The sequence below is a fragment of the Papio anubis genome, chromosome 17 (genome assembly GCF_008728515.1).
Source record: "Papio anubis isolate 15944 chromosome 17, Panubis1.0, whole genome shotgun sequence".
NCBI classification, from domain to species: domain Eukaryota; kingdom Metazoa; phylum Chordata; class Mammalia; order Primates; family Cercopithecidae; genus Papio; species Papio anubis.
This window is the reverse complement of record NC_044992.1, coordinates 72,834,679-72,858,107: the sequence shown is the minus strand read 5'-3', so window position 1 is coordinate 72,858,107 and position 23,429 is coordinate 72,834,679. Positions and strand designations below refer to the sequence as shown.

General features: G+C 59.3%; 1 protein-coding gene across 4 annotated transcripts in view; it reads left to right on the top strand.

The window, feature by feature from the left end:
- Positions 1–19,154, top strand: part of SLC38A10 (solute carrier family 38 member 10) — a 38,352-nt gene extending 19,198 nt beyond the window's left edge. For 3 of the 4 annotated variants that reach the window (XM_031657866.1, XM_031657867.1, XM_031657864.1), the window contains 7 exons: positions 3,478–3,634; positions 11,402–11,569; positions 11,959–12,447; positions 13,024–13,143; positions 14,529–14,552; positions 17,092–17,268; positions 17,478–19,154. In XM_031657866.1, coding sequence (XP_031513726.1) covers positions 3,478–3,634; positions 11,402–11,569; positions 11,959–12,447; positions 13,024–13,143; positions 14,529–14,552; positions 17,092–17,268; positions 17,478–18,607 — 2,265 coding nt within the window. In that variant the 3' untranslated portion in view covers positions 18,608–19,154. The remainder of the gene's footprint in view (positions 1–3,477; positions 3,635–11,401; positions 11,570–11,958; positions 12,448–13,023; positions 13,144–14,528; positions 14,553–17,091; positions 17,269–17,477) is intronic. The other variant, XM_031657865.1, reaches the window with a different exon arrangement.
- Positions 19,155–23,429: the final 4,275 nt, after the last annotated feature.

The window sequence follows — 23,429 nt, the reverse complement described above, 5'->3', positions numbered from 1 at the left end:
GTGACATTTTCACCCGTTCACCTTACTGTACTCCTGCTGGATCTCTTGGCTTTTCACCTGCAGCTAATGATGATGTCACCTCTCTCTTTCCAGTTGCCGCAGCACTTCCTCCTCTCTTGCCCGTGTGTGGCGTCACGCGCCTGTGGCCACGGCGCTGCTGGTGTAAGTGGCTGGCGCGTCACTGACTCACTAGTGTTTAACCGTTAACCCAGTGTCGGCTTTTGACTTGATGTGTAGACGTGTAGACAAACGCGGAGAATCGAGTGAAAGAAGCATCTCTCTGTGCCTGCTTTGCCATGTTTTTTAGAAGCTAGAAAGCACGTTGAGTCGCGTTCGCCACGGTTTGGCTGCGCGTGGAGGAGACGGACAGGTTTCTTTCTCCCTCTGACTTGGGTCTGGTGTGTCCTGTTCCCAGCGCTCCTGCGGCTCTGCAGTAGGTCGTGGAGCCAGCAGACGACGTGTGCCATCCGCTCAGCATGCCCTGTTTCCTTAGGTATGGAGATGTCAACACCACAAGGCCGTACCCGGGGCCTGTGGTGCAACATCTCAGCATGGCCACTGTCCCAGGGGCTCCAGCCGCGCCATGGAGGGGCACAAGCCTGGGTCTGCGTCTCGGCCCGTCTGAGTACTCTCGGCGATGTGGTGCCTGTACCCGGCCCAGGGACCTCAGGAAGAGCCAAAACTGGTGCTGTGCTGGGATGGACAGGGAAGTGGGGACACCTGTATGGTGGGTGAATCAAGGCAGTGCTGGAGAAAGACGTGAAAAGAAGGAATGTTCCAGCTCATCCTCACATCAACCGGGGGCAGGAAGATAGGTCAGCCCTGAGGGAATCGAAAAGATACGTCCGTCACCACGTGTTTTGTTCTTTGTTTGTTTTTTGAGACGAGTCTTGCTCTGTCCCCCAGGCTGGAGTGCAGTGGTGTGATCTCGGCTCACTGCAAGCTCCGCCTCCCGGGTTCAAGCGATTCTCCTGCCTCAGCCTCCCCAGGAGCTGGGATTACAGGCGTGCGCCACCACACCCGGCTAATTTTTGTATTTTTAGTAGAGATGGGGTTTCACCGTGTTGGCCAGGCTGGTCTTGAACACTCCTGACCTCAGGTGATCCACTTGCCTCGGCTTCCCAAAGTGCTGGGATTACAGGCGTGAGCCACCACACCCGCCCTGTTTGGTTCTTTATTTTGAAAGTCAGAAAAGTCAAGGGTCTCTCCAATCCTGAGTGAGGCTGGGGCTTTGGTCCTGCTGCCTGGGAACCATGAGGGGGTGGAGCAGCAGGCGGCTTAGAAGGTGCCTGAGGGCCGGGCCTGAGGGCCACGCCGAGGGTGGATCCCTGGGGCACGGGAGGCCGCCTCACAGGGGCACACCCAGAGGGCAGTAGTCCCCAAAAGGCCTGAAAGCCGGCCCCTGCTCCTGGAAGAGGTAACGAAATGAACACTGTGACTCGCAGACACGAGCCACCAGCGGGGCGTCTGCCTGTAACCAGGGAGGATCCCCAAGGCCTGCTGAGGCTTGGGGCCTTGCTGGGTGGGTGCCTGGATGCTAACCGGGCTGCCCTGAGACCCAGATTGAGGCGCGTGGTGCACAGCAACCAGAGCCCCCGCCTCCAGCTGTGGTTTTCGTGACGGAAGCGCGGAGTGTGGACTCGTGCTCCGTCTACACGTGTGGAGCGAAAGTGAGCGTTTTCTCCCCTGCCCCTGGTGCTTCTCTCTGCATTTGACTCAGCGATGCCTTGGGTGTCTGGAGGCCCTGATCACTTCTGCAGGGGAGGGTGCTGTGATCCGGGCAGTGTGTGGCCCCTGGTCAGGCCCCTGGATTTCCAAGCTCAGGTGAGACGTCTGGAGTGGGCTTGCATTCCTCCTGCTGGCCGGCTCTGCAGCTGTGTTGATCTGATCGCTGCAGAAATGAAAGTCTCGGGGTGCTCTGAAACCAGGTGTCTGGCACACTGGTCCTGTTGAACGACCGTGTCCTCAAAGGAAGTTCTTCGGCTCTGCAGGAAGCTGTGCTGGAAGGCACAGGACTGGAGGCTGGGCTGGGGCTCCATGGGCTTCCCCCTGCCACTGAGCCTGGGCAGCCCCTGCACTCCCCACAGGCCCCCCAAGTTCCCAGCCGTCCCGTCTGTGCCCAGTTAGAGGTGAGGGTGTGCTGCCCTGCGGGGCAGGGTTCCTACACTGAGGGGCTTCCCAGGGCTTCCAGACAACACGGTCTCCTGTCCGGGCACTTCCTGGTGGGTCGGGTTAAATTTCCATCCAGACCCTTTACCCCAGGTGGCCCGAGCCTGGTGTCTGCCCTGTGCTGGCTGGCAGAGGCCTCGGTAGGGCAGGGCCTGAAGACAGAGGTCCAGGGGCATCTCTGGTGTAGGAGAGGTCACAAGGGCTGTAACGGGCCCCCAGGGCCTGCCTCTGATGGCCTTTCCTTCTGGCATCAGGCCTCTAAGCCATGGCCACCCATGTCACCCACTGACAGCTGCTGCCGGGCAGGCCTTTCCACACGTGCTCCCTACACAGATCGCATAGCCTCGGGAGATTTCCGGTTTCTTCCTCTTTTTATTATCTTAAGACTGCTTTGGTCACCTTCCGGACACCACCACTGCCCTGGGACTCTTCCCTTCGCCGCAAGGAAGATGTAACGTGGCTGAAGGGGCCTGTACAAATGCAGAACATTTGGGGCCAGGGTGAGGCAGACTCTGTGGGTCGTCGAGCTTGCAGGCCTTGCCCGGACCTCCGGAACATACATCAGACAGTGGCCCCACGTGCACCTGGGGTAGGCCTGCCATCACCACATGCTCCGGCCAGCTGTGGCTACTGCCAGAGGGGCCTTGGGCTCCCTGGGCATCCTACAAGCCCCGAGGCACATGGTGGCCGGGCTCTCTTCAGCGGAGCCCACTGACCTCAGAGCCTCAGCAGCACCTGGTGTCCAGAGACACCAATACTAGCCCCGTGTTTCCAGGCGGCAGAGAGGGAAGTGGAGGAAGCAGGCTCTCCGCCGGGTTGTCTTTTTCAGTCGCCGCCAGCTTCAGAGAGTGCGGGTCCTTCCCGCCGCGGAGCCCTCTTCTCTAATTGTGTTGGACCAGGGAGGTCTCACCAGTTCTTCTGAACAGATTCTGTCCCTCTCGCTCCGGCCTGAATGGCTGGCATAGCTCTGACAGGGTTGGCCCATGACCCCAGCTGGCGGGGAGGGCTTGTCAGCCACAGGCTGGATGCCAGGAGTCCCACCATGCTCTGATAGCAGTGCATCAGGGCTCAGCCCTCTCCCAGCGGTCAGGAGCTTCGCCGGCATGCGGGCCCAAGTCTCCCCGGGAGTGGCCACCTGTCCTCAGGCAGGGCCGACTGCACGCCTGTCCCACCCTCGGGGGACTTTGTCATGTCCACTCTCCTCATGCCTCACCCCATCCCGGAGCCTCTCTGCCAGGCCAGTTTTATGCTCGGCAGGAGCGGGGGCCACAGCTGTGACTCCCGCCCCTGGGGTCTTTGTCTCCGCAGGTGGTGCTGTGGGTCGGCCTGGGCGTCCTGGTGGTGAGCACTGTCACCACACTGTCTGTGGGCGAGGAGGTCCCCGAGGACTTGGCAGAGGAAGCCCCCGGTGGCCGACTTGGAGAGGCCGAGGGTTTGGTGAAGGCAGAGGCAGCGCGACTCTCAGGTATGCCCACCCTGGCCCTTTGAGCCTTCTCAGGGCAGGTGCCCACTGGGCATCTCCTGAGTCTGGTCCAAGGATTGTGCTTATCTGCTCAGTGGCCTCTGTCCTATGTGGGTGCAGCCAGCGGGGGCCACCACCTTGCCCATGAAGATGCTCTGTGCACCATGGCTGGCCGTGGGGGTGATCAGCCAGGCGCGGGGAACGTGGGATAGGAGGGCCTCTGTATGGAAACGGGACAGGAGTGGCCGCCTGTATGCGGGGAACGGGACGGGAGGGCCGCCTGTGGCGCGGGGAACGGGATAGGAGGCCACCAGCGGAACGGGATCGGAGTGGCCTGGCGCGGGGAACGTGGACGGAGGGTCACTGCCTGGATGCCCAAGTATACCTGGGGTGGGCTTAGGTGGGTGACAAGCTTGGAGGTTAATGCATGTGGTTGTTCTTATTTGAGGGGATGTTGGCCTGTTTCTGGATAGGTCGTGGGTGGACAGGGCTTTGAAGGTTTGATGGATGTTTAGGATGGAAATGGGTGGATCAGGAAGGAGGACATCTTTGATGGGCCTCATGTGCCCCGTAATCTCGACTCTCCATCTGTGGCACAGTCCCGCCAAGTGTGCCCTCTGTGAATCCCCGGGAGCCCTCTGCCTGTGCACGGTCCCGCCGGTGCCCCCAGAACTTGATGCCTCCGCCTGCAGGCACAGTCCCGGCCGCGATGCCCCGTAACCCCGATGCCTCCGTCTGTGGCACGGTCCCGGCCGCGGTGCCCCGTAACCCCGATGCCTCCGTCTGTGGCAGAGCCCAGGGGTGCAGAGATCGGTGTTTCCTGAATGTGGCTTTGCAGGTGCAGCTGCAGCTCCGTGGCCTGGATGGCTACTGCCTCCCTGACCCTCCCAGGCCTAGAGGGTGAGTGCCACACTGGGCGGCCCTGCAGGCAGCAGACCTCCCCGGGCCCAGGCCTGCCCACGAGCTCTGAGTGGCGCCAGGCAGGCATGGGCAGGCAGGTGCCGTCCACGATGACCTTCATGCTGGGGTCTTCTGCCCCCGACAACAGCCGGGTTTATTCATCCACAGTGCCTGTGTGTCCGCCACGTCCAATGCACCCCTGAGCAGAGGCCCCAGCTCAGTCAGATTGGCTGGGCGTCATCTGCACACCACCCTGGGAGCCCTGGTGAGCAGTACCGGCTGTGGCTGGGGGTCTCAGGTCGCTGTGGAGGTGCTGGCCAGTGACTTCCGCCTCGGGGAGGGGCCTCCACGTCTGTAATGGCCAGGAGGAGAGGTCCGTCGAAGGGAGCCCCTGGCTTCTGCTGAGCGCGTGGGGGCGCCGTCTCAGCCATGACCCTGGGGCTTGTTGTCATCTCTGCTCCGAGCTCCACACTCTGTGCCTGGAAAGCTCCTTCCCAGTGTTGTCACCTCATACACACCCTCTGAGGGTCTCCCTCGATCCGCTGTGCTCAGATTTGCCAAGGATGACTGTTCCTGGATGACGAAGGTGGGCAGGGGAGCCCTGCCTTCTGGGTTCCCTGCAGCTGGTGGGGCTGTGGCTGGGGACAGTTGGGGTCACCAGAGGAAGAAAACGTGAGTGTTGGAAGCCGCCGGTGGCTGCCAGCTGCCCTGCGTTGGCTTTGGTGATTCGGCCTGGAACAAAGTCCACCTGGAGAGGCAGGTGGGGGTTTTACACCCACCTCAGCTGAGGCCCCAGGCTTGGTGCTGCTGAGCAGGGCCACCTGTTGCTGTCCAGGCCTCTGGGCTAGAGTGGGCGCTGACACGGAAACTGTCGGTGGGTCCAGTGTGCTGGGATCCCGGCCTGGGCAGTGAGGGGTATCGCCCTTGTCTAGCGGGCTGCTGGGAGTGGACTTCTTCTCAGTGCCAGCCAGCAGGAGGCTCCCCGTCCCCCCAGCCCTGCACGGCCTCCGCTTGCGGCTGGTGCAAGCAGCTGTATCCTGTCATGAGGCTTGTGCGGGCCGCGGGCCTCCGGCTCACCTGGTGCCCTCCGAGGCCACATCTGGTTTCTATTTCTTCCACGAGGCTGTAACAAAACACATGGCCCCTGTCAGAACCACATGCCGCTTGTTTTTAGCATGTCTCCGATTTTCCAGCCCCGGCTCCCCCATGATAGATGGGCTGCCTGGCTGAGGCTGAGCTGGGGTCGAGGGTCCTGCACCGATGCGCGCTCCCTTTCGGACAGCTGAGCGGAGTTTTATTGGTCTCCTTGATGCTGCAGAGGCCAAAAATGGTATCTGCTGACCGGGTGAGAGTCCTGCGTGGCCCTGGGCTGTGGCTGGGAATCCCATCCTCATGCAGATGTCGTGGTTAGACGCGCACAGCCTGGGCCCCATGCACAGCCTCGCAGGTCTTTGTGAGCATGGCTGAGTCCCTGCAAAGGCTCGTGAAGACGGTTACCTTGAAAGCCGGGAGTCGGGCCGTTCCTACCTGCTCTCTCTAGCACCCTGGAGGCGAGGGGTGGGTTCGGGTTTTGTGACATCTGTTCCTTTCTTGGAGTTGCAGGTCCCCCGTCCCTCCCGGTTCCTGCACGCCCCTCATTTGCTGCACGGGGCAGCACAGCAGGGCCCACACCCCTCAGGCACCCTCGTGCCCGCTCCCCCAGTGGGGCAGGCACAGCTGCACTTCCACTCGGTGAGCAAATGAGGCAGCGGCCTGGCTGAGAAGGGAGCCAGAATGCAGTGATGGGACGGAATGAGGGTCTGGCTGGGTGTCGACGGGTCGTGCGTGTTGGTGCAGGGGCAGAGATGGCCACAGTTCTGTGTGCTCAGGCCCAAGCGGGGACACACGGCCCCCACGTGTGAAGCCAGGTCACGTGGCTCAACCCAGGCCAGAGGCTGCGGGAGGCAGGGCCCTTCGGAACCTGGCCAGGTCCTGTGTGGCTGGCACAGTTATCTCAGACAATGGAATCAGCTCCCTGCCATTTCAGGACAGCAGCAGAAACACGGCACAAAATTATAACAGGAGGAGAGGTGTGGGGGACACAGCAAAGGAGCTTTCAGAAGCCTTCTCCGGGCCAGTGTGGTGGCTCACACCTGGAACCCCAGCACTTTGGGAGGCCAAGGCAGGAGGATCACCTGAGGTCAGGAGTTTGAGATCAGCCCGGCCAACATGGTGAAACCCCGTCTCTACTAAAAATACAAAAATGAGCCGGATGTGGTGGCTGGATGCTGAGGTGGGAGGATCGCTTGAGCCTGGAAGGTCCGGGCTGCAGGGAGCCGAGATGGCACCACTGCACTCCAGCCTGGGTGACAGAGTGGGACCCTGTCTCTTAAAAAAAAAAAAAAAGGCCAGGCGCGGTGGCCCAACCCTGTAAACCCCTCACGTCGGGTGGCCGAGACGGGGAGATCCACGGGGCAGGAGATCGAGACCATCCTGGCTAACACGGTGAAACCCCGTCTCTACTAAAAAATACAAAAATCTAGCTGGGCGAGGTGGCGGGCGCCTGTGGTCCCAGCTACTCGGGAGGCTGAGGCAGGAGAATGGCGTGAACCCAGGAGGCGGAGCTTGCAGTGAGCCGAGATCACGCCACTGCACTCCAGCCCGGCCGACAGAGCAAGACTCTGTCTCAAAAAAACAAAAAGCTTTCTCAGTAGGGCATTGCTCCAGCAGGTGGCAATGTCCCCACAGTCAGAGGAGAGAAGGGAGAAGCATGTGGCCCTAAGTCTCTCACAGATCATTCCGTGCTGTATGGAAGGAACTGGGAGCTTCTCCCGCCTCCCAAGAGACAGCAGCAGTGCCAGCCGCAGTGGAGGCAAAAGCAGTGGTGAGGAGGTTCCGCCTGCTGGAGGCTGTACCAGGGCCTGGCTGTGTTGCCAGCCCAGACACCCGGGTACCAGGAGCCAGATGGCCTGGGATTCCCCTTCACGTTCGGAAAGATGAGACCATGAGGTCATCGGTCAGCTATGTGTGGAAGATTGGGCTGTAAAGCCAAGCCCTTAATGAGTAATCCTTTCTCATGGCAGCATCAAGGGAAAGTCAGAAAGCAGCTATTGAGTGCTGTCAAAGCAGGGACTAGCTTTAAAAGTCACGCCAGCGCCATTGTTCTGCCTTCTTTAAGTATGGCTCTGGGATCCCGAGCCTCCTCGTGAACTTGGGGTGGCGCTCGAGTGGATGAGGAACTCTGTCAGTGGGATGCCGGGACTATGTTTTTTTTGATTTTATGCCCCATGGCTACCCAGGCTGAGTGCAGCGCCTGGATCTCAGCTCACTGCAAGCCCGCCTCCCGGTTCACGCCGCATTCTTCTTGCCTCCCAGCCTCCCGAGTAGCTGGGACTACAGGCACCGCCCACTACCTTCGCTAGTTTTCTGTATTTTTTAGTAGAGATGGGGTTTCACTGCATAGCCCGGGTGGTCTTGATTCTCCTGACCTCGATCCACCTGCCTTTAGCCTCCCAAAGTGCTGGGATTACAGGCATGAGCCTGGCCACTGACCACGCTTTAAAGTCGCTCTTGGCCGGGCGCTGGCCTGCCTGTAATCCCAGCACTTTGGGAGGCCGACGGGCTGACTAAGCAAGGCCAGGGAGATCAAGACTATCCTGGTTAACACGTGAAACCCCGCCTCTACTAAAAAGAAAAAAAATACAAAAAAACTAGCCGGGCGAGGTGGCATGCGCCTGTAGTCCCAGCTACTCGGGAGGCTGAGCCAGGAGAATGCATAAACCCGGGAGGCGGAGCTTGCAGTGAGCTGAGATCTGGCCACTGCACTCCAGCCTGGGTGACAGAGCTAGACTCCGTCTCAAAAAAAAAAAAAAAAAAAAAAAAAAAGTCGCTTCTTCTGGGGACCATCTGACGTGACTGTCTCCGTCTTTGCTGATCACAAGGCACACAGAGGGAGCCACGGCGGGTCCAGGCTGGCAGCCTGCAGAGCCACCTTGCCGACTCTTAGGGTCTGGACGGCAGCGTCGCTGGCCTCCCTGCCTGTCTGTGCTGGCCTTTGGTCTGGGGTGGACGCCAGCCTTGAATGTGGGGTTGGGGACGCATTAGATGTTGCCCCTTCCCCTCCGGGTCACCACCTCCAAGTCCCCGAGTGTGTCTAACTCCAAAGACCGAGTCCTGAGCTGTGGCCTTGGCAGCCTCGGGGCCTCCGTGCCTGACTGGATAGCAGGGAGGAAAGTGAGGGATCCGCCTCCGCCGTGGCCCAGTCGTGGCCTCTGTCACTTGTTAGGAAGGTGTGTGTTTCTGTGCGTGCCAGGAGCTGGGAACCTGCGTCAGCACCCGGCAGTGAGGAGCCGCTGGGACAGGGCCTAACACGGCATCCCTGGCGCCGGCGCCGATGACGCCCACGGGTCGTGGTTTTTTGTGACTAGAGATGATTTTTTTTTCTTTTTGAGAGAGAATCTCGCTCTGTCGCCCAGGCTGGAGTGCACTGGCACGATACTGGCTAACTACAGCCTCCACCTCCCAAGTTCAAGCGATTCTCCCACCTCAGCCTCCCGAGTAGCCGAGAGTATAGGCACGGCACCACACCCGGCTAATTTTGTATTTTTTGTTGAGACAGGGTTTCGCCAGGATGGTGTTAAACTCCTGACCTCGAGTGGTCTTCCTGCCTCGGCCGCACCGCACACCTGGCCTGGAGGCGATTTTTGAGGCCGAATGAGGGGGATGGTTGCTCTGCGGCAGCACCCTCCGCTGGGTGTTCCTGGGGGTGTGTGTGGAGCTGTCCCGCTTGGCCGTGGCCGCCTCTACTGTGGCTTAGCCGGTGTATTGCTGGCCTCTTAGGAGAAGAAATTCAGATGCCAGAGATCTCCTCCCTCCTGAGGAGCTCAGTCGTGAGCTGGCGGGGGCACTGCCCACACAGGGCCCCTTTCTGTCTTTGCGCAACCTGTGTTCATGTCGAGATCCGAAGCGGCTGGCAGCACTCAGATGTTTTTCAGTTGCTAATTTTGAAGTTTTGTGTTAGTTTTACTGCAGCCAAGAGGCACTGCGGGCAAACTGTCCCTGACGCAAAGGTCGGCTCCGCTGTGGAAGAGGCTGTGTGCATTGCCCGCGGACAGCTGCAGAGCGCCAGGCGTGAAGGCTAGGCTGTGAGTGCGGCCCTCGGCTGGTCAGCTGCTGCCGGCGGCGGGGAGCCAGGACGCTCGCGCAGCCTTCCCGCAGGTGCCCGTGCAATCCAGCAACACTTGCAGAACGCTGAGAGGCATGGCGTTCCCGGGAGGTTCTCCAAAGAAAGGGACCTCTGGGGCAGCTCCCGGCTCACCATGCTCACTTCCCATCCTGCGGCTCCTGCACCCACACGGAGCTCCTGCTGGAGCCCCAGACGGTCATTCACGGCCTGAGGAACTGAATTTTGCTTCGTGCTGAGAAAATGACTTCTCAGAGGCAACTTGTCCTATGACAACAGAGATTTCCTTTGTTTTGCTATATTTTCCCTTCCCCTCCCCAGCCTCCCTTTCTTCACGTAGTCATCCATTGGACAGGCCCTCTTGATTGACAGTCGTGGCTCGTTTCTGCATGGAGCCTCTGCCGAGGCTTAATCATGTGATGGCGACTGGTGTGTTTTCACGTGCTCTGGCGGGTGGCCAAACGCTTCTAGAACTGGTCACTTGGGCCGGGTGCGGTGGACCACTTGAGGTCAGGAGTTTGAGACCAGCCTAGCCAATGTGGTGAAACCCTGTGTCTACTAAAGATATACAAAAATCAGCCAGGCGTTGTGGCAGGTGCCTGTAATCCCAGCTACAGGAGGCTGAGGCATGGAAATTGCTTGAACCTGGGAGGCAGAGGTTGCGGTGAGCTGAGATTGCACCACTGCACTCCAGCCTGGGCGACACAGCAGGAGTCCGTCTGAAAAAAAAAAAAAAACCACCAACAACAGTTGAATTTGTTACTTAGCTAAACTGTAGAGCCTAGTGTCTGCTTTCTGTTAACTGGTTTATTACCCAGTAGGGTGGTACCTATCCTCTACAGTTTGTCTAGGACTCTCAACTCCAAATTGACAACAGTGTAACTGTCTGTTTCCCTAGACTAACACATCAGGCTGCTCTTAGAAGGCTGGTATAAAGCTAAGATAATTGTCCCCATTTTCTTCTCCTTTGGGAGCTGGTGAGCCCCCATCTGCTGCTCTGAACTGGACTCTGAATTCTTCCCCAGACAGCCTCACCTGAGTCCCCCTAGGCTGCAGCGCCTGTCTCAGTGGACATGTGGCCTTGCTGGGACAGGAAGGTGGTGATGGAGGTGATGATGGCGGTGATGATTATGGAGGTGGCAGTGATGCAGCGATGGTGGTGGGGATGGCAGTGGTGGTGGTACGGCTGGAGATGATGGTGGTGATGATGACGGAGGTGATGGCAATGATGGTAGAGGTGGCAGTGATGGTGATGGTAGTGGTGACGGTGGTGATGGCACTGATGGTGGTAGGGATGGAGATGATGGTGATTGGTGGAGATGATGGTGATTGGTAGCGGTGATGGTGGTGGTGGTGGTGGTGGTGGAGGTGACGGTGATGGCGGTGGTGATGGAGGTGATGGCGGTAATGGAGGGGACTGTGGGAGAGTCAGTCGGTGGGCTCATGCTGCCATCTGGTGGTAATGACTGAGTATTACATGGACTCTAGCTCTCCCTGCCCCCAGTTAGGTGTAAATTGCATTTTGACATATTTTTGTTATGAATACACATGAAAAATGACAGTTTTTTGTGCTACTTAGCTGCTAATGATCGAACAGGAAAAAAAAATAACTGCTTTGGCTCTGCCGTTGGGCTGGAAAATATAGTAAGAGTCCAGGGAGAGCCGCCCCGCTCCTGCCGTGCGGTTCCCTAACTGTGCCCTGCTCCCAGCCCAGGATCCGGTCGTGGCCATGGCCGAGGATGGCCGGGAGAAACCGAAGCTGCCAAAGGAGAGAGAGGAGCTGGAGCAGGCCCAGATCAAGGGGCCCGTGGATGTGCCTGGACGGGAAGATGGCAAGGAGGCACAGGAGGAGGCACAGCTTGATCGCCCTGGGCAAGGTACTGGGCACTGGCCGGGGGTGGAGACGGGGAAGGGGGGTCCCAGGTCCTCCTTTGCAGGCCGGACACCCTGTGACGTGGCTCTCGGGGCTATGTGTGTGTGTTTCCCTTCAGCCCATCCTAAGTTCTGGTCATTTTTGTTTTCTGTGTCTTTCAATTCAGATGAATGTCCTGCCCCTCCCAGAGCAACTTGTTTGCAGCTGCCCCTGTTGTAACTTTAGTGTCAACTGCGCTTGACCAGGCAGCAGGGAGGCCAGCGGGGAGGTGGTATCTGTTGGCCTGTGTCACTCTGTTGGGAGCCAGAACCCAGGGAAGAGCCCAGTTCAGATTCCCTGGGAAGGGAAGGAGGGGCCTCAGCCTGACCCCATCTGTCCCCCATGCCCTTGCAGGGATTGCCATGCCTGTGGGCGAGGCCCACCGCCACGAGCCTCCTGTTCCTCACGACAAGGTGGTGGTAGATGAAGGCCAAGACCGAGAGGTGCCAGAAGAGAACAAACCTCCATCCAGACACGTGGGCGGAAAGGCTCCAGGGGTCCAAGGCCAGATGGCACCACCTCTGCCCGACTCAGAGAGAGAGAAACGGGAGCCGGAGCAGGGAGAGGTTGGGAAGAGGCCTGGACAGGCCCAGGCCTTGGAGGAAGCAGGTGATCTTCCTGAAGATCCCCAGAAAGTTCCAGAAGCAGATGGTCAGCCAGCTGTCCAGCCTGCAAAGGAGGACCTGGGGCCAGGAGACAGGGACCCGCATCCTCGGCCCCAGGCAGTGCTGTCCGAGCAGCAGAATGCCCTGGCAGTGGGTGAAGGGGAAAAGGCCGATGGGGTGCCGCCACCAGGCAACGCCGCCGGGGATGCAGGGCAGCCCGCAGAGGACAGCGACCATGGTGGGTGTCACCCTGGGCTCGTGTGGGACAACGCTTCCCTCTCGGGCTGGGGAGGCTGGGCAGGGGCAGCAGAATCGATGGCTCCTCCCTCAGGCCCCAGTCTCTCGCCCTGCTCCAGATTAGCATGCAAATGGAGCGGCCCGGCAGCTGGTGGGGACAGGAAGAGGCTGGTGGCTGACAGCTACTGTAATATCTGTCACACAGTTGTTTGCCAGACCACTAAATGTCAGGTGCCGCGCTGTGCTCGTGTGTCTGCGCGCACACGGGGGGTGGCGCGGGGGGCGCCTGACAGGTAACACGTTGTTAAGTGCCCGTCTAAGAGCTGCTTAGGATGGTTCTTGCATTTTAATTGCGAAGGCAGTTAACATTGGCTCATTGCCACAAGCCTATGAGGTTGTTAAATATTTTTTTATTGCTTCGCTAGTAATCATCAGGTTGAATATAAACTGTGCTGACGGGGGTGTCTCTTTAGAAACATCTGCCACCTCCTTTTGTCCCTCCCTTGCCTTCTGTCCCCCCGCCCCATCCTCCCTTGACTTTCCTGCAAAACCTCCTGAGTCTTCACCGTGTGTGCAGGTGGGAAGCCTCCCCTCCCAGCGGAGAAGCCGGCTCCGGGTGCTGGGCTGCCGCCTGAGCCTCGCGAGCAGAGGGACGTGGAGCGAGCGGGCGGAGACCAGGCGGCCAGCCAGCTGGAAGGTAAGGCCTTGGCCCCACAGCTGCCCGCCTCAGGCCCAGGGAGCAGCAGCCCCTCCCCCAGCCCTGGGGGGATGCCCAGGTCATCCTAGGGAGCCCTGTCAGGCACCCTTCTCTTTCCAGCCGTCTGCTAAGCAGACCCCTCGGATAGCTTTCTGCTCCCTTCCCATCAGCAGCTTGCTTTCTGGGAACGTTTTATCCATCCCTGGGAGCGTTTTATCTCCCTTACTCCCCTTTAAAACACCTGCAGCGTTGTCACCTGGCTTGTGATTACCATTTTGTCTCATTTTAAAGCAGGTTTGTTAGCAGTTCTAACACTCGCAATATTTAAAGCCAGGCAGGTGTGGGCGTGCCTGCACCCAGATGTGGAGGTTTATTTTAAGGCTGTGCCCCGAGGGGACCTGGCTTGCGGGTGGCTGCACCCACCCTGGTCCTAGCAGAGCCCCAGCCCAGAGCGCTGCTCGCACACCCTCGGCCCTCGGAGCTCGGCTGTGTTCATCGGCAGGGATCTGTCACCTGTCCCTCCAGGAAGGCTCCTCATGCCTTTGCTCTCCTGAGAATAAAACTTACTGTGACTCCTCCTCCAAACTTCCTGCCCCTTGGGTCCCAGCTGTTGGCTTTTGTGGCCCCTCCTTGTGACCTCACGCAGTTGGGTGGCAGCAGCCCCCGCTGTGGGCCTGCTGGGGACAGGCTTCTGTGCCATGTCCTCTCCCAGGCTGGGGGTCCACTCGCCCTCTGAGGGTGTGTGGCTGAGCCCCCGCTTGCCAAAAGTCAGGTACATTTGGTGGCAACGTCCAAGCCTTCTCTCAGGGTGGTCAGCCCTGCCCCATGCGGCGTCCACGTGTGCCCCAGCATTGAGAAGGTCTGTTCCAGGGATCTGTATGGGGGTCAAAGGGCACAGCCGCTCCAGCCTCCTGGGCCAAGCCCCTGGGAGCAGGTGTGGGAGCTCTGGGCCAGCCTTGGCGCGGGCACCTCCCAGGGCGTTCGTAAGACACGCACTTCCTGCCCGCGCCTCTTGCCCTGTGGCCTCAGGACAGCCGGTCCGAGGGAGGGCGGGTGCAGCAGCCGTGTCCCAGTGGCCTCAGGACAGCCATGTCCCAGTGGCTGCGGCCTGGCTTCTCACGGGTACAGCTCACCCTCCTTGCATCTGCAGCGCGGAAGACAGAGCCGAAAGGTGCCCCTGGGCTTCCGGAGCTCTGAGCTGCTTCAGAAGTTCGCACGTGTGGAATTTTGTCTGAGGTTTTAGGCAGGCCGTATTTTTTGGTTCCAATTCCTATGCTCTGTTATCTGAACCTGTTTGATTCTTTTGATTTTCTTCTTTCTGAAAAAGACTTTTCACGGTTTCCTATTCTGCCTTCCTTCCGTATGCCTCTCAACGGGACGAACAGCTGAGATTAAAAAGATAGTAGCAGGTACGAACCCAAAGGAGTGTGCTGAAGTAAAGAGCGCGCCTGGAGGGCCTCAGACCTGAGCGCAGCCCCTCGGCGGCACACCTGTCCCAGGACAGCCCTGCATGGGGACACGTGTCAGGCCCCAGACCCAGGCTCAGCCGCAGCCCTCAGGCGGGGTCCCGATGCCCACTCTGCTCCCTTGTGTTATAAATGCCGTGGTCCTCCTCAGCCCTGCTGTGGCCTTGCCTGTCATCAGGGGGCAGGCTGCTTAGGGCACCAGCCGAGGCGGGGCGCTGCCTGCGCTGCTGCCTCATGGGCCGCCTTGAGAGATCTGTGTGGGTCTCAATAGGTGGGTGGCTCTGTGCCTTCTGCAGTCCGGTCCCTGTGGTGTTGGTGGGCTCTGGCTGTAGGAACAGCCTGTCTCCTCCACAGTGCTTCACATGTGTCCCATGTGGCTTCTGGCTGGACGTGGCAAGGCTCCTTTCCCCTCCTCCCTCCCCTCTTTTTCGACGAACCACCTGGCCTGTTCAACGGTTCTCCACCAACGCACCCGCAACTGATCCGCCTCCTTTCTCCCTTCGTCCTCCCCTTTCCCTTTCACAATTTCTTCCTCCTCCCTTCTCTCCTCCCTCCCCTCCTCCTCCCCTTCCTCCTCATCTCTCCAGCACCAGGCCCAGCCAGTCCCCGCGGCCAGGCCTGCCCTTTCGGAACCCTGTCCCGCACGGCCACTTCGGCATCGCGGATCTCGGACCCCACTGTTGACGACCTGCTGAGCCCCAGTACCCAGCACCCATGGCTGGTCTGTTCTTAATTCCCTCATGTGAGGGTTTGCAGGAGACCTGCTCTGCCTGTCATGGCCTTTTCCTGCAGGCAGGCATCTGGCCCGGGGTGCTGGCAGGGAGCAGGGGCTGCTGCTCGAGGGCCAGCCCTATGGCCCTGATCTCCTTGGAGCCGGCCCTGTCCCCCACATGCAGGGGTCTGGGCGAGGCCCAGGGCTGCGTTCCTGGGAGAATGCTGACCCTGCGCTTCTCTGGCTGGTCATGGTGTCACTGGGGAGGCTGGGCCGGCGCATCAGTCTATGTCTGGCATGCAGGGGCCCTCCCTGAGATATCTGCTCTCACTACTCGCAAAACATCCTTCTTGCTCCTAGATTGAACTTTTATGCCTCACAGCCCTAACCCATCATTTTTCAAAGCTTCCTATAATAATTTGAAAATGTGTTTTAAAAATTACATAATTCACGCTAATTTGCAAATAAATAACTGGCCAGCGCTAGCCGAATGGACCAGGTGCCCTGGGTATAAGTGCGGCAGCTAGTTAATCTGCAGGCCTGGCCCTGCAGCAAGTGCTTAGCTGTAACCCGGCAGGCTCATTCCCGTGCAAGTGTAACGCTTCTAGCTGTAACTCCGGCAGGCCTGGCCCTGCAGGCAAGTGTGCGCCAGCTGTAACCCGGGCAGGCCTGGCCCTGCAGCAAGTGTGCGCCAGCTGTAACCCGGGCAGGCCTGTCCTCGCCCTTGCTGCCGGCACCAGCTCTTAACACTGGGCGCACCAGGGCTCCCCATCACGCAGGACCTGCCCAGAATTTCCACAGCAGATGGTGTTCAGGAGCAGTGGTCAGGACGGCTGGCCGGGGCCTCACTGACGCTCCAGCTCCCATGCTCCCCTTAAAAGAAGACAGCTTTTGTTTGTTTTTAAAATTCTCATCTCGGAGGAAACTTTCTAAAAGTACCAATGTTCTTTTCAAAACATAGCTTACAGTTTTTCTTTTCTTTTTTTCTTTTTTGAGACAGGGTCTCGCTTTGTTGCCCAGGCTGGAGTGCAGTGGTGTGATCACAGCTCACTGCAGCCTCAACCTCCTGGGCTCAAGTGATCCTCGGGCCTCTGCCTCCCGAGTAGCTGGGAGTACAGACGCCTGTCACCACACCCTGATAATTTTTATTTTTATGTTTTGTGTGTGTGTGTGGAGATGGGGATCTTGCTATGTTTCCCAGGCTGGTCTCTACCTCCTGGGCTCAGGCGATCTGCCTGCCTCGGCCTCCCAAATTGCTGGGATTACAGGCATGAGCCTCCGTGCCCAGGCTTATTTTCTTACATATTTGTCCTAGAACAACTGAATGTGTAAAGTGGAAAAAAAAAGAAAAACCCACCCAGCCCAGATAACCATCTCTGACATTCTGGCACATTCCTTTTGACTCCGTGTTGCTCTGGACACTCATTTTCATGGACAACAAGCAGGCTTGCTGGGGTCCTGCCGGGTGCGGCTGCGGCACAGCCAGTGGGAGAACTGATGCAGCAGAGTGGCTGGCTGGCGGGAGAGGCCGTCCCGGGTGGGCTTCCAGGGGCAGTCAGGGCACAGCCTCTCCCGGGCCCTCGGACCTGCGTGTCTCACTGCGCTGTCCGGGCTTCATGGTCATGGTCATGACGAGTGTCACCAGTGGCCAGTGTTCGGGCGCACTCCCTGCAGGTGACCTGTGTGTTGTCTTGCTGTGGGTGCAGTCTTGGCCCAGCAGGATGCATGAGCAGCCTCGGCACCCTCTGACTGTGTTCTTTCCAAACCCAGAGGCTGGCAGGGCAGAGATGCTGGACCATGCCGTCCTGCTTCAGGTGATCAAAGAACAGCAGGTGCAGCAAAAGCGCTTGCTGGACCAGCAGGAGAAGTTGCTGGCGGTGATCGAGGAGCAGCACAAGGAGATCCACCAGCAGAGGCAGGAGGATGAGGAGGACAAGCCCAGGCAGGGTAGGCTGGGCCGGCGGATGGAGTGGGGTGGGGCCAGGCAGGGGGTCTCCTGCCGTCATCATGCGGCTGGGTCTGAGCCTCGGTGGCCTCAAGTCCTGAGGGTGAGTGTGGGTTTGGTTCCCAGTGCCCAGTGTTGCTTGTTCTTTTGGGCCCCCACTGGCAGCCTGTGTTCAGTGCGTGGCTCAGTTGATGGCCGACTTCATTTGCAGTGGAGGTGCATCCAGAGCCCGGGGCGGCGGTGCCCAGAGGCCAGGAGGCCCCCGAAGGCAAGGCCAGGGAGACGGTGGAGAATCTGCCTCCCCTGCCTTTGGACCATGTCCTCAAAGCTCCCGGGGGCCGCCCCGCTCCATCCCAGGACCTTAACCAGCATTCCCTGGAGCACCCTGAGGGGCCTGCAGGCAGAGACGCTGCTGGCCCTCCTGATGGCGGCCCTGACACAGAGCCTCGGGCAGCCCAGGCCAAGCCGAGAGATGGCCAGAAGGATGCCGCCCCCGGGGCAGCTGGCACGGTGAAGGGGCTCCCCAAGGGCCCAGAGCAGGTGCCCGTGCCAGACCCCGCCAGGGAAGCCAGGGGTCCAGAGGAGCACCTTGCAGAGGAATTCCCCAGGCAAAGTCAGGACATTACTGGCGGTGGTTCCCAAGACAGGAAAAAACCTGGGAAGGAGGTGGCAGCCACTGGCACCGGCATTCTGAAGGAAGCCAACTGGCTTGTGGCAGAGCCAGGAGCAGAGACGGGAGACGCTCGCATGGAGCCCAAGCAGATGAGCCGAGACCTGGGCCTTGCAGCGGACCTGGACCTGCCCGGCAGGGCGGGAGGAGCGGCTGCACAGCCCCAGGCTGTGGTCCACCAGCCGGAACCGCGGGTCATCTCTGACGGCGAGCAGGACGGACAGCAGGGCCACCGGCGGGACCATGGCGGTCACCTGGAGATGAGAAAGGAGGCCCACGGCGGGGACCATGTGCCTGTGTCCCACGAGCAGCCGAGAGGCAGGGAGGATGCTGCTGTCCAGGAGCCCAGGCAGAGGCCAGAGCCAGAGCTGGGGCCCAAACGAGCTGTCCCGGGGGGCCAGAGGCCGGACAATGCCAAGCCCAACCGGGACCTCAAACTGCAGGCTGGCTCTGACCTCCGGAGGCGACGGCGGGACCTTAACCCTCATGCAGAGGGCGAGCTGGCCCCAAGGGACGGGGTCATCATTGGCCTTAACTCCCTGCCTGATGTCCAGGTGAACAACCTCCGTGGCGCCTTGGATGCCCAGCTCCGTCAGGCTGCGGGGGGAGCTCTGCAGGTGGTCCACAGCCGGCAGCTTAGACAGGCGCCCGGGGCTCTGGAGGAGTCCTAGCACCTGCTGGCCATGAGGGCCACGCCAGCCACTGTCTTCCCCGGCCAGCAGCAGGTCTTTCTCAGCCACATCCCTGCCGAACTCTGGAGGTCACACTCATCTATCTCCAGGGTTTCACATCTGAGGCCCTCACCAAGTGTGAGTGAGAGTATAAAAGATTCACTGTGGCATTGTTTCCAGAATGTTCTTGCTGTCGTTCTGTTGCAGCTCTTAGTCTGAGGTCCTCTAACCTCTAGACTCTGAGCTCACTCCAGTCTGTGAGGAGACATGGCCTCCGCTGCGAGCCGGCCGGTGCACGCCCAGGCTCAGGCTGGGAGCCGCTGCATCTGCGGTCAGGCCTCCTGCTTCTGCCAGGCAGCACGCGTGGTCTTCAGGTTGAGCTCGGCCGTGCGTGGAGGTGCACATGACTGCTGATGGTCCCAGCACAGGCTACCGTGAGAGCCAGCGTCCAACCCCAAACTTGCAGCGACTCGGAATTATAACTGTTTACTGATGTTTCCCACAGTGTGGCAGGAAGTTTTGAATAAACACTTTTGCCTTCGCCCAGCCTCAGTGGGTGCTGTTTGGTGTCCGGGAAGCGCAGGGAGCAGGGGCCGGACTCGCGAGTGGGGCATCCAGGGACACTCCTCTTGGTTGGACCAGCCCTCCATGGTCTGTGTTTTGCAAAATCCAGTTGTGGCTTTTTTTTTTTTTAAAGTAAAAAACACCACTGATACCTGATTAGTGAAGTTGGGGGAGTGACTGAAAGTCTGAGGCCACATGTATAAAGTAGAGGCCAGAGGTCACGAGGGAACAGTGCCATGACCTGAACATCTAGCATCGCAGTGACTGGACACGAGATGCAGCACAGCTCCAGAGAGACCCTGTGAGCAGGCAGAGACCTGCCTGGTGCCAGGAGGTTGTCCAGCCCCCAGGGCCAGGCCGACATGCATGCTGCCCCGTGTCCAGGACAAGCTCCACAGCCCTCTTGCCTGGCGGGAGAGAGGAGGTGCTGCTGTGTCCAAGCACGTGTGGATGGGGACCGCTTCCCTGAGTCTGTGTCGGCTCGTCCTCTGGGGAGTTTGTGCCCCGACCCTCCCACGAAGGGGTCTGGGGGGCCCATGTTGGTGAAGGGTCTCTGCACGGAGGGCCCGGCCTCGGCCTCTGGCGGTGTCTTCCACCTGCACCTTTTCATATCCTTTGGCTTTTTATTGTAGTTTCTTACCTTGAAGGATGTCACTGGGCAGCCTGAAGACTGGAATTTTTTTTCTTCTGAGACACAGTCTCACTCTGTCGCCCAGGCTGGAGTGCAGTGGCACAATCTCAGCTCACTGCAACCTCTGCTTCCCGGGTTCAAGCAATTCTCTTGCCTCAGCCTCCCTAGTATCTGGGACTACAGGCAAGTGCCACCACGTCCAGCTAATTTTTTTTTTTTTTTTTTTTTTGTATTTTTAGTAGAGACCGGGATTCACCATGTTGGTCAGGCTGGTCTCGAACTCCTGACCTTGTGATCCACCCACCTCAGCCTCCCAAAGTGCTAGGATTACAGGCTTGAGCCACAGCGCCCGGCCTGAAGACTGGAAATTAACTAGAGGGAAGCTTCTGGAGGCTGAGTGGTGACGCCTGCGGAGTCCCGGGGGCTGGGAGGAGGCTGCAGGGCCAGGGGCACTGCTCAGCAGTTGGGAGGTACCCCGCCAAGGGGGTTCAGTCCTGGCCATTTCTGTCTTTCAGTCTCAATTAAAAACAGTTCCAAATGAACCACGGCTCAGTGGTAAAACGCCTTCTGGACGTTCCCCTCAGATTGGAACTCCATTTGTTAAATTGCTCACAGTGAGATTTTCATTCTGGCTGGATTTCCCCAAATATCTTGCTGTGACCCAGTTTTCTTTTTCTTTGGAGGTGGTTCCACCCTCCCCGCTTTCTGCTGAGATGGCTGCTGTTGGAGCGGGCCGCCCTCGGCCGACACACAGAGGCATCCGTGACCGCCGTGCCTCTGCTGCCGCCCATCCCGCTGCACCCCAGAGTCCCTACACCCCCAGCCACAGGCAGGGTCACCCGCCCCCATGCACACTTCCTTATTCCTGCCCACCCCCAGCCCAGGTGGCAGCCCCTCAGGGAAGGAAAGAGAAACTTCCTTCCCCAAAAGCCTGGCAGACCCCGGGGTGGGGCTTCTCAGAACGACACAGAGGGGCCCCGGGGCCGGGCTGCGCTTTCTGACGGACCACAGGCTGCTCCTGTCTGGTCAGTCCTGGTGCAGGTCACTGGGCCGTGGAGCCTGCCTCTGGGGGCCTCAGTTCCAGAGCAGGGCCGCAGGGATAGTGCCGTCCCGTTGCCGGTGGTACTTCTGTGCGGGACAGACTTGCACAGCACACTGGCCGAGGGACAGATTGAGTGGGGCTCAGCCCTCAGAGAACTTCCGGCATCGCCTGAGAGCCAAGGCATTTGCTGTGGTTTGAACGTGTCCCCTCCAAAATCCAGGAGTTGCCCAAGTGATAGTATCAACAGGTGACTAGGCTGAGGGCTCCTTCCTCGCTCCTACGATTAAGAGCCTTATAAAAGGACTGGGCGCGGTGGCTCACGCCTGTAATCCTAGCACTTTGGGAGGCTGAGGTGGGTGGATCACAAGGTCAGAAGATCGAGACCATCCTGGCTAACACAGTGAAACCCCGTCTCTACTAAAAATACAAAAAATGAGCTGGGCGTGGTGGCGGGCGCCTGTAGTCCCAGCTACTTGGGGTGCTGAGGCAGGAGAAGGGCGTGAACCTGGGAGGCAGAGCTTGCAGTGAGCCAAGATTGTGCCACTGCACTCCAGCCTGGGCAACAGAGTGAGACTCTGTCTCAAAAAAAAAAAAAAAAGCCTTATAAAAGAGGCTGCACGCAGCATGCAGGTCATTTGCTCTCTTGCCCCTCCGCCTTCTCCAGCATGAGGACACGGCACAAAGGCCCTCCCCAGACACCAGTGCCAGTGGCTGGATCTCAGGCTTTGCATCCTGCAGAGCTGTGAGAAATCAGGCTGTTCTTTGTAAATCACCCAGTCTCGGGGCTTTGTTAGGGCAGCAGGACAGCCCAAGTGCACCTCAAGTAGAGCTCTGTACTGTCCCTGCAGTGCGGAAACAGCAGAGCCCCTCCCCCTTCCCTTTGCCTGCTCCCCGCCCCTCCCCCACTCCCCCCCAGCTTCCTGAGCTGTCACTCAGGGAGGAAGGGCAGAGCAAAAGTGGAGGAAGGTTTGGAAGGAAAAAGGAAATTTGGAGTGGCAGAAAAGACGGTGGCCCCAGGAGGTCTGAGAGCTGAGTTTGGAGGTGTGGGCCACGCTGGGCCACAGAAAATCTGGCAGGTCTGTCACCACCTCACACACGGGGTGAAGGACAGCAAGGGGGAGTGCTGGGAAGACAGGTCTGTGGGCGGGACAGGAGGCTGGATCTGGAGGGAGAAGATGCAGGAAGCTCTGCCAATGAATTGCCAGAGAACGGAGGAGAGGGCATGACAGGGCTAAGAAAAGGACGTTTGTGCAGTGAGGCTCGCTCGTGGATGAGTGCTGGGCACACGTGAGGAGGAAGGCAGGGTGGGGGCAGCTGGCCGTGCACGCTGGGGAGGCGGGTCAGGTGGGTCATGCCAGCACAGGATGTGAGTCTCTGGCCTGTGCACGGATGGGCTGTGGTGGCTTCACCCCAGCAGTCTGGTCTGGATTTCTGTGGTTCCCAAGATGTGACACTATCCTGGCCCTTGGGACAAAATCCAGCGCTCTGGCCTGGCTCCTGCAGACTCACCACCCAGATCAGACCGCAGGGCATTTGACCCTTAGGGGAAGCCAGGCTAATTCTGGGGTAGCATCTGTAGGAGGAAACATGGAGGAACAGACCTCAGAGGCCCACAGGGTCAGCTGCTAGCACGGGCCTGGGGGCAGGTGCAGGTTGCAGCCCCATGACAGTGCGACCTCCACAGCCCGCGCAGGGGGCTCTCAAAGCAGTCCCCGCCACGCCCTGCAGGTGGCGCTCAGGCCCCACGGACTCCCAGGTCTCAAGGTCAACAAGTGCCTGGGCAGCATCAGGATGTGACCCTTCTCACCTTAGTTTTAGGTCAAGTGATGTGACAGGGAGGGGGAACGAGAGGGCAGGTGCCATCAGTGAAGTACCTGGGCTGCTGAGGGGGGTGACCAACCCCACACAGGAGGGGCAGTGGCTGCTGGTGCTCTACACAGGCCCCTCTCGGAGACTCAGGCCCTTTTGTGAAGAGCCCCCGTCCTGCCCCGTGTCCAGGAAAGCCTCCTGCGAGGACCCTGCCCCATGGAATGTCCCCTTGTGGTGCTGACGTCCTTGTCTTTGGTGTGTGCTGTATACCCACAGCGAGATCTGCAGGCTTCACCAGATTCACATTAAATACCTTAGTGAGAATGTTTTTTTTTTTTTTTTTGAGACGGAGTCTCGCTCTGTCGCCCAGGCTGGAGTGCAGTGGCGCAATCTCGGCTCACTGCAAGCTCCACCTCCCGGGTTCACGCCATTCTCCTGCCTCAGCCTCCCGAGTAGCTGGGACTACAGGCGCCCACCACCTCGCCCGGCTAGTTTTTTGTATTTTTTAAGTAGAGACGGTGTTTTTTTGAGACGGAGTCTGGCTCTGTCGCCCAGGCTGGAGTGCAGTGGCCGGATCTCAGCTCACTGCAAGCTCCGCCTCCCGGGTTCCCGCCATTCTCCTGCCTCAGCCTCCCGAGTAGCTGGAACAACAGGCGCCCGCCACCGCGCCCGGCTAGTTTTTTGTATTTTTTAAGTAGAGACGGGGTTTCACCATGTTAGCCAGGATGGTCTCGATCTCCTGACCTTGTGATCTGCCCGTCTCGGCCTCCCAAAGT